The sequence below is a fragment of the Zootoca vivipara genome, chromosome 4, assembly GCF_963506605.1.
Source record: "Zootoca vivipara chromosome 4, rZooViv1.1, whole genome shotgun sequence".
NCBI classification, from domain to species: domain Eukaryota; kingdom Metazoa; phylum Chordata; class Lepidosauria; order Squamata; family Lacertidae; genus Zootoca; species Zootoca vivipara.
Window position 1 is genome coordinate 15410387 of NC_083279.1, and position 17048 is coordinate 15427434.

The 17048-nt window shown below is 41.8% G+C and overlaps 1 protein-coding gene across 2 annotated transcripts; it reads left to right on the plus strand.

The window, feature by feature from the left end:
• Window positions 1-803: 803 nt before the first annotated feature.
• On the plus strand, window positions 804-15170 carry SLITRK6 (SLIT and NTRK like family member 6). Of its 2 annotated transcripts, none has more exons than XM_035116263.2 (2): window positions 804-1443; window positions 8293-15170. In XM_035116263.2, the coding sequence occupies exon 2, from the start codon at window positions 8303-8305 to the stop codon at window positions 10826-10828; it is 2526 nt and encodes an 841-aa protein (XP_034972154.1). In that variant the 5' UTR covers window positions 804-1443; window positions 8293-8302; the 3' UTR covers window positions 10829-15170. The 2 variants fall into 2 exon arrangements, with proteins under 2 accessions (XP_034972154.1, XP_060129334.1); XM_060273351.1 differs by lacking the exon at window positions 804-1443 and adding an exon at window positions 2896-2925.
• The last annotated feature ends 1878 nt before the right edge of the window (window positions 15171-17048 follow it).

Sequence of the window (17048 nt, forward strand, 5' to 3'; positions counted from 1 at the left end):
GATTACAACTGCAAGGGGAAATTAAAGAGCCAGTTATTGGTTACCTTCTCCTCCTCCTTTCTTTGGATGGCTGGATGCTTCTCCCACCAGTGCATTAAAGCAAGCGGGTTATGCTAACATTTGGAAAGCAGTCAATTAGAAAATCAAGCTGATCCTCTCTGTAGCACAGGACACAGGAGGATTTCTGGAGAACAATTGCTGCATTCTGCCTGCCTCTGTAAAAAAAACAACCCAGGATTGCTTCAGTCCGATCCATGAAAACACTCACACTTCTACACCAGTTAAACATCCCAGAAGATGAGACCAGAGAGCAGCATCTATGGACCACTTACCACACTTTAGACGAAACCTTTCTCTCTATTAACAGGTAATTAATCACAGAGAGTCTTCTTTTGTAGGAGAAAAAAATATTCTCTAGTCAATGGCTGGACAATCTCTGAGTTTTTGCAACAGACCTTTGGATCCAGATTGGAACAAGAATCTCTCTCATTGATAAGGCTACCAAATGCTGACGGAATATCCCTCCCTCCTTCCCAGAAATGAATATTTATTTTGCTTTCTATGAGAGATGGAGTAGTATGTTTCTTTTAGGAGCTTCAGGTGTTTTGCTTCTTTTTTAAGGGTGTGGGGGGGAGTTAGGGTTAAGAAGGGGGTAAAGGAGAAGAAGGTGAGATAATTTGCAGCAGCAGGAGGAGGAGCTGAGCTTTCCTAAGGTGGAGCTGCGTGGATCTTGTTTTAAATGACACTGGCAGATTAACGCTCCGCGATGGGGAAGGGCTTAAAGGCTGAGTCAAAAGCCAAGAAGTCTCTTTATTTACGCCTACTACCTCCCAGCCTCTGGCAATCTGACTAATAACAAACTGAGCTAACAAGAAAGACTCTCCGAGGGGAGAGAGAGGGGGGAGCGACGGAGAAAGAGAGAGCGTGGATCGCAGCAGTTTGGATCCTTAAAGCATCTAAAGATACATACTGCGTTTCTTGCAAAGCCAGGAGTGATCGCTTGAAGTCCTGCGGAGCGCTGGGTTTATTTCCTGCATCCCGAAGCTCGCAAATGGTTAACTACGTGCAGAAAGTCAGCCTAGCTGGGAAGTCTGCTGTGAATTTTAATTGAGCAAAAGGGACAACTGTTTACAGGATGGTGTAGTGGGTTCTGTTTCTCCCTGGCGTCGTTCTACCCCTCTCCACCTCCTGCAAGATTTTATTATTATTATTATTACACCCCCCCCCCCGCTCTCAGTCAAAAATGATCTGTCCTGCTTCGGATCTAGGATTGTAACTTCAAGGAACTGCAGCCACGCTTGAGATCTCTGCAAAGAGAGACCTTAACCTAGGTTGGTGGGGGACTGGAAAGGGCTCGTTTTGGAGATTACAAGGAAGGGGATTGTATACGAAGAGCGACTCTGTGCATCGCCGGCTGTGTCAGTGGGTGTAGCTGCTGTACAGGTAAGGACACTTTCATTTAGGAATCAACTTAACTATAGGCAGCTTTTTTTGCATTGTAAAAATCACCTTGGCTACCTATTCTGTTTCTCTCTCCCCCGCTCCACCAAACACACACACACACACACACACACACACACAGAGAGAGAGAGAGAGAGAGAGAGAGAGAGAGAGAGAGAGAGAGAGAGAGAGAGAGAGAGAGAGAGAGAGAGAGAGAGAGAGAGAGAGAGAGAGAGAGAGAGAGGCTTATTTCCTGCTAGAGCAAATATTTGCTCAAAACTTATAGAATGGCACCTCAAGTGTTGCATAGGTCCTGGGGATATTTTGTGCATGGAAGGTTCTTAAAAGAAATTGGCTGGCAGGGAAGGAGAGATTTAAGGAGTGGCATTTGCAGTGGCACACACGAAAAGGATTTTACATACACCAAACCCATAGATTCCTTCTGAGATCCTAGAGTAAGCTGTAGTTGCCTGCAGAATTTGACAAAGGAGCACATAGCCTGCTAAATATTCAAGAGATTGTTCCTTAACCTGAGGCTTTGTAGTCCGTCATATCCACTTTCTAACAACTGTATAAGCATTAATTGAAACAAGAAAGGTATTTGATTTCTACTGTTGTTTAAAACAGATGGGTTTATTGCTTTCAATCTGTGTGGAAACTTTGCCTTAGGGACACTCATTAATCAGTGCTCCTGAAAATGCAAAAATGTGCAAAAATCTACCAAGAGGCAGGGGAGGTGTGTGTGTGTGTGTGTGTGTGTGTGTGTGTGTGTGGTGTTCCTTAGGTTTTCCCCAAACTCCCTCCTCCCTCCATGCTCAAAATGGAACCATTTATTTAAGGTAGTTTTTGAAAGTATCTATGAAATTAGAGCATTGGGAACATAATGCTTCAACTAAGCAAGTGAATTAATGGGTACAAGGGACACTTCTCTGGAACGGGCAATATTAAGTAAGTTATACTCTTGTGTCACTTTGGATATTTTGAAGTTTCATTATATTTATAATATAAGGTTAGCAGCCCCAAGGGGGGCCCCATCCATGCATGGATAAAGCCATGTTTGATGGGGTAGAAGTTTTAAAATGCAAATAATATGTTAGCCAAAAATAGGCTTTTGTTTACAGTTGTGTTACTAGCAATGGCTTTTGAAGAGTTGGGATGAGGTGGACAGATGGAAGGACAAAATATAAGATAGTGAGTTGATGTCTTCCAGACTAGACAGAAGCTCCAAGAATCTTTCTGCAGAAACTGTCTCTCTCTCTCTCTCTCTCTCTCTCTCTCTCTCTCTCTCTCTCTCTCTCTCTCTGTGTGTGTGTGTGTGTGAGAGAGAGAGAGAGAGAGAGAGAGAGAGAGAGAGAAAGACATTGCAATTTTACCCAGCCAAAGTAGGACAATGATTAAGAGGCGAATGCCTTTCTAGCCGGTTGCAAATACTTTTAAACATTTGTGTTTCAGAAAAGAATGTGGGAGCCTTTCATCTTCAGAAATGTATGTAAAGCGTCCTTCGATGCAACATGCACTTTAAATTAATGCATGTTGATTTACTTCTCTTAATTTTTGCCCAAGGACATCTTAACAAGTATGTTCAGAGTGCTCTCTCTGCCTGCTTAGCAGAAGAACAGTTAAGAGAAAATAAAAGTTGAATTAATGGCCCAATTGCTTTGCTGAAGACAAGTGTTTACAAGAAGCTTTATTTGTGAAATTAGGATATAAAAAACAAAGCCTTGGGTACTAAAAGTGGGGAATACTTTTTGCTTTAATGGCTGGTATTAAGCTAACTCCTTTGGTAGAACAGGATCTACATGCTGGGTCTTGTTCATCAGTCAGCAAGGTTGGTTGGGGTGAGCGTACTAAAGTTAAGGAGAAGTGGATATTTTAGACTCTAGAGTGGGGCAAGAAACTTCTTTTGTTTGATCCAAAATATGTGTATTTATCCCTTTATGGACACCCCCCCCACACACACACCCAAACAAGAAAAAAACCCACATCATTACTTGTAGGCCCATTCAAAATATTGGCCCATTCAAAATATTGACATAGTTGCCTTTAAGACTGAAGCTGCAATGCTATATACAATTACTTTGGAATAAGCCCCACTGAACTCAATGGGACTTACATCTGAGTAGGCTTATATAGGATTTCACTGCGAGTTCCACTAGTTATGGGGCCAATCTGACACACACCCATGCTCTCTGGCTGAATGCTTCTGAAATGAAGCTTATAGTCATGTTGGAACAACAAAAAAAATCAAAATTGCTACCCGTAGCTGAACAGACTGATCCTGTACATGTTTACTTGGAAGTGAATCCCTCCAAGCTAAATAAAATCTACTGCAGCCCTAAGAGGATCAGAAAGGTCCACCAACAGGGGACTCCTATTTGAGTAGGTTTCATTGAGTTCAATGGGTCTTACACCCAGGTAATTAGGTTTGGGATTTCGGTCCAACATCCTCTTCTCCACAGTAGCCAACCAGATGCCTTGAGGACGTCCACAAGCTAGGACTTGAAGGCAATATTCCTCTCCTACTATTGCACCCCCTTGGTACTTTAGAGCAGTATGCCTTCCTGAAGCCCAATCGGGTTAAAATCTGCTGCAAAATCTCCTTTATTGAATGGTACTAATTGCCCAAATGAGTGCAGGGAAGCAACACACGACTTCACAGTGGTTGAAGACATGACCTCAATCCTGGCATAGCTGCCAAGTTATCCCTTTTTTTAAGGGATTTTCCCTTATGCTGAATAGGCTTCCTCGCGAGAAAAGGGAAAACTTGGCAGCTATGAATCCTGGACTTGTGCATATAGATGTCAACACACAAATGCTTTGTAGAAGGAAATGAAGAAAAAGTTCAACTTCTGCATAAAGCACCTTTCTGGGTGGTTGCATGTTGAGCTGAGTCTCCGAGCCAAATTGGATGTCATCTGTAAAAACTGCAATCCTTTAGCCCCTTATTATAGGCTAGATTCATGGGCATCAATAGCACCACTTCAGAGAAGCTGAAGCTGTAATTCCATGCACTCTTGTTTGGAAGGAAGTCCCATTGAAGTAAGTGGCGCTTGCTTCTAAGTAAACATGCACAGAATTGCACTGGAAGGTGACTATTGCTCCCTGCCTTAGAATAAGCAGTGTACCAAAACAGAGCTTGCCTAAATGTGTTTTGAAGCATCCTTTCCAAAGCAGAAATTCTTTACTTGGGAAATATGGAACTGTTTACATTGTTAATACATTGAGATCAGATGACCCCATGTGAAACAAAAGGAGATACTCAAACATGACTAAGTAAACACATAAAGATAAGTAAAGAATACGCAGTCGCAAGTTAAACTATATTAAAAGAACTGTGTTAGTACGACAGATAATTTCCCACATTTAAACGTGTTTAATAGGACATATTGCTCAGCAGGTCCACATTTCCAAAAACTGGTTCCTTTAAAGGCAATGCACATTTTGAATTCCATAGGAGGCAGTATCATCCATGTATATATAGCAATTCTGTGCCATATTTACCTTCGAGTGAAATTAATAATGTAGATGAAAATATCTAATATATCCAGATCAGCATCTTGTTCACAGCTTGCTTGTCCCCCTTTTTCCCCACTTTCTTCTTATACTTATTTTCCAAGATGTACCTAAAATGCAAATACACACAAACAGATGGAGGGCAAAAATAAGAGATGATGCTTTAAAATAAGGATGAGTTATGCCTTGCAACAAAATGTTGCAGCATGCCCCAGGTGTGTGTATGTTACCTGCGACAGGTGAGGGACCCTCAAAAACCGCTGTCCTTGCTCTTTCTTCATGTACAAAATTTAGGTAACTTTAAAAAAACATTTGACAGCACAGCCAATCAGCATGCACACATGCCAATGAAGCCTGAAGGTTGTGCAAGCAGTTTGGCCTGGGAGGGGGACTTGAGGGTGGTGGTGAATTTGATTGATCTTTGGTGCATCCTTTACTGCATCTTTAAGACATATAGGAGAATGCTGACCAGGAATCCACACCAGCCCCAGACCCAATTCTACCTCTGGCATACATTGTTAACCAGGGGCTATGTTTTGGGACTGCTGTGACAGTCTCTCAACACAATCCACAGCCACACCCATCTGCATTAGGGCTATGGCAGTGAATTTAATTGCAGGTTTTTGTTTCCGCTCTCAGCCCAGACCGGATCATGAGGATCAAAACAATGGAAAGCTGCCGTGTCAGCTGGTAATCTGTAACAAGGGGTCTAATGCGTCTGGATAACCCCTGCATGGTGGTTGTAGACAACTTGGAGCCTGGCCTGCAGTATTCATCATATACCCTTGCCTGTACTGCACTGTCTCTTAGTCATAGGTTCTCCTAACCTGCAGTATGGTGTAAACTGCATTTGCTTAGGCATTTGCATTAGCAGGACTACCAGCACACACACCTGCTCTCTTCTCTTTCCTGCTATCTTTTTGAGGGGTATAGGAGATCCTTGGTTGTAGGCACACTAATGCCCAGTTTCAGCTTTGATCTTTTTTCTATTGATGGGCAGCCTGGAGACATTTTAAATAAGACTTCTCAACGTGAACTCGGAAATAATCTGGCCCTACCATTAGTCAAAGGGTATCAACTGGTTCAGGCAGCAGGTGCCACTTGTTCCTCTAAAGCCCCTAATCACAGGGCTGTAAAAAATGCAAAATGCATAGCATGATAACCGCCGCCACTGTCCCCCCGTGTATGTGCTACGTGCCCCAACTTGGCCACATCTAAACTAGGCTGCTGTCCCAGATGATGTGGAGAATGATATCATGTGACCAGCATTTAAATAAGATCCAGCTGCCAGTCCACTTGGATTTTGTGTGTGGGCAACATATTGTCCTTTGCTTCAGGCAGCAAAACATGCTTGGCTGGCCCTGCCACGAAATGATTTATCCAAATATAAGTTACGGTTCTCTCCAATCATTTTGTACCTGAATGCCCCTTTCTCCATCCTCTCTTGCTCATAGAAGAGAGGAATGGGGGAAAGGGAATGGAGGAAGAGACACAGGGATGTAACTGTACAGCTTCCTCTCTCCTCTTTATTCCTTCTATGGGCGGGGTATAAATAAAAAAATATATTATTATTATTATTATTATTATTATTATTATTATTATTATTATGCTCCTTGCCTTATCTCTCAGCTAACAGCTCCTGCCTGTCTGCCAGCTGATCAGCAGTGTTTTGAAGTCTTTTGAGTTCTTCCAGCCTGCCAGCCTATTCCGTTCTCTCCTCTCCTGGTTTTCTTTTCCACCTGATCCATTGTTCCATGGATACTGGAACAGATTCAGTCCTCACTGAGCTATTTTGGAGTCTCCCCATTTTTGTGTTTCCCTAAGTCTATTGGTACCTCCATCTTGTTTGTGGGTGATGCCATCCCCCCAAACTTCACAAATGAAAGGGAGCATCACAAATAGGGAATGAATCAATTGACACTTCTGAGTAGACATGTATAAGGATTGCACTGGGAGTGTCAGACGCATAGTTGTAGCTGTGTATGCGTAACTTCTAAGTGACTTGTGTATTTAAGGAATTGGAATCATTCAATAAATGATTTCTGATATGCACAGCTCACCATGGTAGAAGAACCATGTGGTGTATTTCAGATGAGATGCTGGTCAATGATTGTCATTTCCCCTGTCCATTCTGGTGGGACCAATCTAACTCTATGGAAAGTACCATGTTAGCTGCCACAGAAGTCAACAGAATGGGAAAGTAACACTGGTAATGGACACAATTTAACTAGTTCTTTAGCAAAGACCAGACTAGACAGTCTCCTTGCCATGTTGCAATGCTGGCATGGCAAGGAATCATGTCACAGGTACCTCTCATATGGCTTTAGACTCTGACATTACTGGAACATGCTGCAACTGTCTTCATGCTGTAGAATGTAATGGACCCTTATAACCTTGCCAGGTGAATATTGGAGCTGTAGCAGGATTTACAATCCTTGATTCATTGTAAATCTTCACTGAGAGATGATTGGAGAGAGGGAGCCACTTTGTAGTGGAAAGGTAGTCCTATGATTCCACGCAAGACTGAGGTGTTTATATGAAACTTTTTCTCTTTTCTGTGACTTCTTTTCCTTCTTGACTTAAATTCTAGAAATAAAATGTTGGTACTCAACTGTTACTATGCTAAAAGTTTAAATCGTTTGATCATTCAAATGTTTGGCATTCACTGTGACAAATGTTGGGGGACAGCATTCTTCCTTTGTTGTTTTCATCCAATTTCTAAATAAGTTTTTTGCACTGAAATAAATCGACAATTCAGGGTTTTTTGTGGTCCATCTATGGTACAAGTTATCAATTATCAGACATATACTTCTGACAAGTGGCGACTTGTAACTCTTCCTTTCCACACAGCAGAGGGGTAGCCGATTTCTTAAGCCTGAAGGACATACACTATACCACTCCACTGTTTGGGTTATTCACAATCCTCAAGGAAGAACTATGGTAGTTCTCAAGAAAAGAGGGTAATATCATAGTTCTTAACACGAACACTCATTCAGAATAGTTGGGTGAAGTTTAGTCACCCCACCTTGTGAAAAGAAAGTTGCTTATCCAATAAGCAGAGAACACAGTGGTGTCCAGAAATGTTACTCTACAGAACTGGGCAAATTTAACTTGGAAATTGGATGCACTCAATGGTCAACCAGTTGACCATTTTCATCTTAAAGAATTACTATAATGTTTCAGTTGATAGGAGTTGCGGCTTCAGTGGGTGGCTTGTATATTGGAGCATATGGGCGGGCAAGGGGTAGAGGAAACCAGCTCCAGACTCTACCTTATGTTGTGGTGATGACCTTTAAATAAAAATAAAAATGAAGTATATATCTGTATTGTATTTTGCAGAAGCTGCTGGATGACCATGAAGCTCTGGATAATTACGTTAAGTTTGATGGGGGTTGCTTGTGATGTACTACAGTCCAAACCAGCTTTACCTTCAACTATTGGCTCTTGTGATATGCTGTGTTCTTGTGAGGAAAAGGATGGTGTCTTTAATATAAACTGCGAAGAAAGAGGCATCAAGGAGTTATCGCAAGTACATGTTCCACCATCCCGGCCTTTCCACCTTAGTCTCCTCAACAACAGTTTGACCATGTTACATGTGAATGACTTCTCCAGCTTCATCAACGCTCTCTCACTCCATCTTGGATTTAACTACATTGTAGACATTGAACCAGGAGCATTTAATGGACTAAGTCTCCTTAAGCAACTTCATATCAATCATAACTCGTTAGAAGTACTTAGGGAAGACACATTCCATGGGCTGGAGAACTTGGAATTCCTTCAAGCCGACAACAATTTCATCACAATAATTGAATCAAGTGCCTTCAGCAAGCTCAACAGGCTAAAGGTGCTCATTTTAAATGACAATGCCATTGAGTTTCTTCCTTCCAACGTATTTCGCTTTGTGCCATTAACTCACTTGGATCTCCGTGGGAACCAGCTGCAGACTCTACCTTATGTTGGTTTTTTAGAACATATTGGTAGAATTCTAGACCTTCAGTTGGAAGATAACAAATGGGTCTGCAATTGCGACCTGGTGGAGTTGAAAGCTTGGTTAGAAAACATGCCTCCTCAGTCCATAATAGGTGATGTTGTATGCCACAGCCCTCCCATTTTGAAAGGCAGCATTTTAAGCAGATTAAAAAAAGAATCCCTCTGTCCCACTCACCCTACAAATGATCTTGATGCCCCATCAGGGTCCTTACCCTTGGTGGTTACCACGTCAATAAGTGATAGTCACTACTCAACCAAGGTAATACCTATTTTTAGGGTTCCTACCAGGGAAACTGCTTTAACACTTCACGTAACAAAGCCAGCTACTCTGCTTCCTGGTGTATATTGTCCGATCCCTTGTCAGTGCACTAGCAATATCCTTTCAGGGATTTTAATGCAATGCCAGGAACAAAACATTGAAAGCCTGTCAGATTTAGGGCCTCCTCCTCCAAATCCTAAAAAGCTTATACTAGCTGGAAATATAATTCAGACATTACTGAAATCAGACCTTGTAGACTATGGCAGCCTAGACTTGCTTCACTTGGGAAGCAACCGTATTGAAATACTAGAAGAAGGATCCTTCCTCAATCTCACCAGATTGCAGAAATTATATCTCAATGGGAATCATCTCACCAAGCTGAGTCGTAATTTATTTTTAGGCCTGCAGCGCCTTGAGTATTTGTATCTTGAATATAATTTCATCAAGGAGGTCTTACCGGGGACATTTCATCCCATGCCTAAACTAAAGGTCCTTTATTTAAATAATAACCTTCTTCAGACTTTGCCAGCCCACATTTTTTCTGGAGTTCCTCTAGCCAGGCTAAATCTGAAAACCAACCAGTTTGCACATTTGCCTGTAGGGAATGTCTTAGATGATCTGGATTTACTCGTACAACTTGAGCTAGAAGACAACCCTTGGGATTGTACTTGTGACTCAGTTGGGCTGCAGCAATGGATACAAAAGCTGAACAGAAACACAATGACGGGCGACATTTTCTGCACATCTCCAAGGCATTTAGCTAAAAAGAAACTGAAATCTCTGAATAGTGATGTGCTATGTCCCGGAATAAACAGCCCATCTTCCGCAACTCATGCTAGCTTCATAGATGTCACCACGTCACCAACCACCGCCAATACGGCAGACACTATTCTGCGATCACTTACCGATGCCATTCCTCTTTCGGTTTTAATCCTGGGGCTTTTGATAGTCTTTGTAACCATCATTTTTTGCGCAGCTGGGATCGTCGTCCTTGTTCTACACCGGCGGAGAAGGTACAAAAAGAAGCACGCAGACGAACAGATGCGGGACAACAGCCCAGTGCAGCTTCAGTACAGCATGTATGGTCACAAAACGACACACCACACCACTGAGCGCCCGGCCACAAGCTTGTATGAGCAGCGTATGCTCAGCCCCATGGTGCAAGTTTATCGAAGCCCATCTTTCAGCCCCAAATTTACAGACCATCAACAGGAGATGAATGACAAGGAGATGAATGATTCCAAACATCTCCGCAGAGGCCTCTTGGAGAGGGAGCACTCCTCCCCTCTGACGGGGTCAAATGTCAAATATAAAGCTACAGACCAATCGGCTGAGTTCCTTTCCTTCCAGGATGCCAGCTCCTTGTACAGGAACATTCTTGAGAAAGAAAGAGAACTTCAGCAACTAGGGATAACTGAGTATCTACGGAAAAACATAGCCCAGTTACACCCTGATATGGAGGTACACTATCCAGGAGCTCACGAGGAACTAAAGCTAATGGAGACACTCATGTACTCCAGACCAAGGAAAGTTTTACTAGAACAGACTAAAAATGAATATTTTGAACTCAAAGCCAACCTGCATGCTGAACCTGATTACCTGGAGGTCTTGGAACAGCAAACATAAAAGGGACCCTTTTTTGAAGGATTAAGTCGAAAACTCTTCTATCTTAACTCGGAACTTGTAAATAAAAGTGCCTTATAATAATGTGTCGTCAATCAGAACTTTAAGCACAGTAGTAATCCGAGTGAAAAGAAACTCTCAGGGATAACTGTGTGAAGCCATGGGGAAATTTGCAGGCTCTGTGTCTCATCCTCACATTAAATGTGATCTTTGGGCAACTGGATTCTGGGAGGAAGTTCAGCTGGCCATATTCCTCGAGACCTGCATGGCAATCCCTCATTTTGTCCGCTTAGAAAAGAGAGAAAAAAGCTTGAAGCATTGGTTACTTTTGTACCCTGGACCTAGACACTAAATTTTCTTTTAAATGCACCTCTATACCTGGTTCCAAGAAGCTAGTGTATATTGGTTAGGAATTAGTTCACATGTATGAGTATTGTCTATGGATTGCACATGAGATTGCCACATAATAAATACAAGATAAATTACATGATTTTTAAACAGATATTTAACTGTACACCCCCAAGGTCTGCCAGTATTTAAGTACTTTTTATTTGGAATGTTATTTATATATTTTTAGAAAAAAACCCTGTTAGAATATTCAGAAGGAGGGGAAAGCTGTGTACATGTTTTATCTAGGAATCCTAAAAGACATAAACAAAACTCTCTTTTTTGGTTACTTTCCCTAGTAGGCAATTTTAATTGTTTTTTGGACAATCTTCAATATAATGCTGCTATAGAGTTCTGTGCACCATTGGTTTGGCACTCATACCTGAGGAAATTTGGAAAGCTACTGAGAATTTATTGTAAATATATTAGTAAATCAATGAGCTGGGTTATAATTATTATTTATATGATTGGCTCCTGTTATGGTTGTGGATACTTCAGATGAAACATCAATTCACTGTGGTGAGTTAAATGTCACATGCAAATAAGTACACCAATGAGCAATGAGATCTTATTTGTGTATCTGTATAAATACTCCATATTTGCTACAATTACTCAGCAAAAGAGCTTTCATCAGGTCCGGTTTGAAAGTGATACCAAGCACTTTTAAAAAAAAAGTACATGTGCTCGGTTTGCAACTTGTTTTAAAGCAAATCGCTGGAATCTATATTTACAATGTTAGCAGTCCAGAATCTTGGGTATGTGTCATGTTAATGCTGAACATATATAGTTGCCAGTGACTAAGCTGGGTCCCAGCCATTGATTTGTCCGCATGCTTAAGCATGCTTACATGAAAGCAAGTTCTGTCAGGCTGTTTCGGCTATCACACTGCAACTGTCCCGTGTTTTCTGATGAGTATGCACTCGACAAGGAGGTACGATCAATTCTAGCTCTCGGACGGCTACATCTGTGTTTTTGCACACCCGTCCGTTGCATACTCAAGCCACATTTTCGGTGCACACGCCCAACAACTTAGATGCAAACCCAAAAAAGGGAAAATAATGCGAGCAGCCTGGCAGATGTTCTGTGGAAATCAATGGGATGTACTTCACAAAGATGCTCCAGAAGATGAAGGTGACATGAAGCACGACAGCTTTATTTTACTACAAAGCTTAGTTTGGTTTATATGAACTATTTATTCTGTACAATTTGTATCTATTTCAGTTCACAGTTACTATTATTATTCTTGGGTGCCTTTCAAGAAAATCAAAGAACTTCTAGCTATAAATAAAAAGATGACAATAAATGGTTTTTTTTTAAATAAAAAAGATAATGCACCCCCCCCCCGAAAAGTTCCTTTTTTAAATAAAAAGACATTGGCAAGACCTGCACGCACAAGTTCAGATCTGTTCAGAAATCAAATGGGAGGCTTCAGTCCGTCGTCATGCATACAGAAGTATCTTGTTCTGGGTGCAAGAAGGCAGTTTAGTGCCCATGCATGACTGACACAGTGCCAAATTGTTACTCTGACCTGCATTTCCCCTCCTGTTTAAGCTCGTCTTTTGTGAACCAGCTACACTTTGATGGATTCATTCGCCCCCACTTCTGGCACTGACTATTTAAGGCTGAATGGTTACATACTATAAAAAATGCATTGTTAAATCAATTCAGCCGTAAGTAGTTTAAAAGTCGTTAGAAAACAGGAAGTGTTGCCTACAAGATTCATACCCATTTGTAATCAAGAAATAAAGCATCATAATTAAGCTTCCAGAGGTTTGCTTATGTAGCATCTGACATAAATGTTAATTTCTCTGCAGTGTCTTGACCTTCTAAAGTAACAGCCTCTCTGCGGAGAAGAAAAGGAAATATTTGTACCAGATACTTTATTCACGCCAATTGGCACAATGTTGCAATGTCTTTCACGAAATTCAGACTGTAGCCCTGCAGCTTGATCATTGATTTCACAACCAAAACTATAGGCTCCTACGAATAAACAGGGAGATCACACTTTTGTGGTAATGTGATAGGCATGAAAACACCTGCTGCATTTATCATGGGGCTGCCATGGAAATAATCTCTACTCACCCCTGCCTGTGGGTTCTGAATAGAGAATTTTAAATATTCTTTCATGAGACACTCACTACAGGATATTCAAATTGAGAAACATGGAGATGCAGATGTGATGTCACACTACATGATGAGTACTTTGATTATTATTTTTCCCCGCTTGGAGAAAGAAGAACTTGTTGGAGATAAGCTGGTTTTGGTGCTGTTCCCTTATTTTTAGTAATTCGCTTTGGCAAAAGAAACTGACTACAGTGGTACCTCGGTTTATGAACACAATTGGTTCCGGAAGTCTGTTCATCAACTGAAGCGTTCATAAACTGAAGCGAACTTTCCCATTGAAAGTAATGGAAAGTGGATTAATCCGTTCCAGACAGGTCCGCGGAGTACTCAACCTGAAGCGTACTTAACCTGAAGCATGGGTGTAATTGGTTCCGGAAGTCTGTTCATAAACTGAAGCGAACTTTCCCATTGAAAGTAATGGAAGTGAATTAATCCGTTCCAGATGGTTCCGCGGCGTTTGTAAACCGAAAATTCGTAAACCGAGGTGTTCATAAACTGAGGTTCCACTGTACTAATAAAGATACTACTACTATTATTAATAAGTTGTAGTTAGAGAAGGGGAATAAATTTGATGCAGTTCACATTTAAAGGTGACCTTACCAAGCCTTCACTTTTTGAAACAATATGTGAACCAAAACGCAGCCGCCCTTCAAAACTCACACTTCTCCAAATTTTGCAAAGCAGTTCTCCTGCCAAGTGATGTGTACAAGAATACATATATTAGGGTAAAGTGTGCCTATAAATGCATATATTAGAAATATGCAAAAATACATTGCATAGAGGAAATTCCTTTATAAATATAGATACAAAATGTAAAATGTGAAAATTCACACTAAAATGCTGATGAATTTTCATGAGAACTTGTGTGGAAATGTGGAGAACTGAACTTAAGGTTAGAAAAGTAAGAAACTGAGAGAAACCCAAATCTACCCATTGCTGGCAGAGGCACCTATTGTTGATAATGCACATGCATTCTTTGAGTAAGACCTATTGAATTCAATGCAAATTTCTACTGAGTTCACATCTATTGAATTGCTTTGCATTGCTGTAAGCTTGAATGTATTGACCTGGAGGTAAGTGACATTAAATGCTTGCTTCTGCTAAAACAAATGTAGGATTGTTCTATAAATATTAAGGCTGGGGCAATAAGCTCCCTCCAGTTTCTGAAAATGTCTGCCCCTATCACATCATTTTAGAGGTGTTCAACTTAGCAGTGTGATAAGCAAGAAGCTGTGAAGAGATGATGTGTCGTTCCCCCCCCCCCCCGGCTATGTGGATGTTTTATTGCATTTACTGCATTTATGCACATATGGGCACACTCCCCGTTTTTCATGTTTTGCAGACCTCACTTGTTTTATGGACTGCACACATATTCCTGATTAATACAATGCTCACTTTGATTTCTCCCTCCCCCCACAAAATATAGTCATTCCTATTTCACTGCTGATGCATAAGGAGTTCCTTAGGATAGTGTCTGAGCTGATTTTTTTACTTATTATATTTTTGCAGTCTTATAAAGCAGAGTTAAGACTGACTCACACACTGAATATCTTCTAAGGGCTTGCAGAGGTAACAGGTGCTGTTCAAGACCAGTCCTACTCAGGGTAGATCCATTGAAAGCAATGACCATGACTAACTTAAGTTCATTCATTTCAGTGGGTGGTATTCAACCAAGCAAGGTTGGCTTGTCCCATTTCATCGCCTGAGGTGAATTGGGAAGCTGCCCCTTGTCCCAACTGAAGTCTCACTTACTGGGGTCATGCAGTTGTGGGAGGTGGCTTCTGCAGCGCCGTCTTAAGCGCCCCTGTCGCCATGGTGCGCTGGATCTCTCCGGCGCCCTTCCGCCCCGTTTCCCAGTGCAGTGGGCAGGTAGGCGTGCGCAGCTGCGCAGCGGACTGGCGGACCGGCCAGCCAGCGGGCGGGTGCAGCTCGCGGCGCCCTCCTGGCGGGCCGGCGCCATGGTGCCCTGTGCCACCGGGGGTCTACGATGAGCCGGCCCTGGGCTTCTGAGTTCCGGTGAGATCTTCCCTGCAAAATTGCATGGGGCTCTTGCAAGGACTCGCTGGAACATGGAAGCATGACTCCAGTAAGTCAGGCTTCAGTGGCGGTGGAGGTGCCCTCAGTGGCATCTCTTGGATTGTGCCCCTGAGCCTCCGTCCACCTTGCAATGTTTTACTCAAAACAGACCCACTGAAATTAATAGACTTAACTTAGTCATATTCCTTTATTTTAGTGGGTCTGCTGAGTAGGCCTTAATAATAACATGGAAGTGCTTTGGGCCTGCCGCTCCTATGTGTACCCACACACATTTATTTTCTACACTGGTCTATGCCAAACCAAGGTGCCAGGCGAAAACGTTTCTCTTCAACTGGGCATTTGGCTGATTAACATTCTATGGCCATAAACAGACAGACAGACAAACAAACAAACAAACAAACAAACAAACAAACAAATCACATTAAGGATTCTAGAGAAAAGTACAAAACTTGATATATTTTCCCATGTTTTCACCAAACCAATACTTTTATATGTTGTTGTTGTTGTTGTTGTTTAGTCGTTTAGTCGTGTCCGACTCTTCGTGACCCCATGGACCATAGCACGCCAGGCACTCCTGTCTTCCACTGCCTCCCGCAGTTTGGTCAAACTCATGTTCGTAGCTTTGAGAACACTGTCCAACCATCTCGTCCTCTGTCGTCCCCTTCTCCTTTTATATAGATACAATAAAAATACAGAAAGGGGTGGGGGAGAGAAATAGAGAAGGAAAAAGAAATAGTAAAAAAGAAAAGAAGTTAAAAGAGAAAGATAGAAGATTCAGAAAGCAAGAACCGTCTGATTCTTCATCTGTCTGCTATATTATAAGACCTTTAAAATGTGTCTGTGGGAGGGGGATTATTGATTTTGTTCTATTATATATTCTATTTGTTTTCATTTTGCATTTTTACGTTGTGAACCGCACTGTGATCTTTGGATGAAGGGTGGTATACAAATTGTTGTTGTTGTTGTTGTTATTGTTTGTTGTTGTTATTCAGGTGCTATTACCCATCAAGGGAGGGAAAGACTTTTGCCAAGTAGCCACTGTATGTGCCTATATGTATGAAATACAGTATATTTTATAGAGAATTGGGCCACGGGTGACTGCTAGCTACTGTTGGAGGCAATGCACCTGTGGATACTGGTTTCTGGGAATCACAAGTGGGGACAGTATTATGGCACTCGGCTTCTGCTTGTGGGCTTTCTATAGGCATCTGGTTGGCCACTGTGAGAACAGGATGCTGGGCTAAATGCCTTAGTTCTGACCCAGCTGGGATCTTGTTGAAGAAGGAGAGCCACAGACACGATCAGCAGCATCCTGAGGGATGGAGGTTGAGCAGCAGCAGCAGGTAGCACTTCGAGTCACATGAGTGGGAAGAGGGAATACCCCCTACTCACCATTTGCCTGGCTGAACAGTCATGTCAGGGCCATAATGCTTTTATTTATTAAGTTTGTAAGGTCCCTCGTAACCCCCCCCAAATAATAATTTTTATTTGATTCTACATATATAAAATTATAACAATACAACCATACACATCAACAGTTAAGAGATTCCTCTAAATCTCTGGACTTCCCAGCTTCCCCTCGATCTTTTTCAATAGTCCATATTTTGTATAAATCTATTGACTCCATAGTTCCTTGCTACGTTGCAAGTGTTATTGCAATCCTGCTAGTGTTTCC

What these genes read in the sequence shown, in the direction of transcription:
- SLITRK6 (XM_035116263.2), top strand. Translation starts at nt 8,303, where the DNA reads ATGACCATGAAGCTCTGGATAATTACGTTAAGTTTGATGGGGGTTGCT.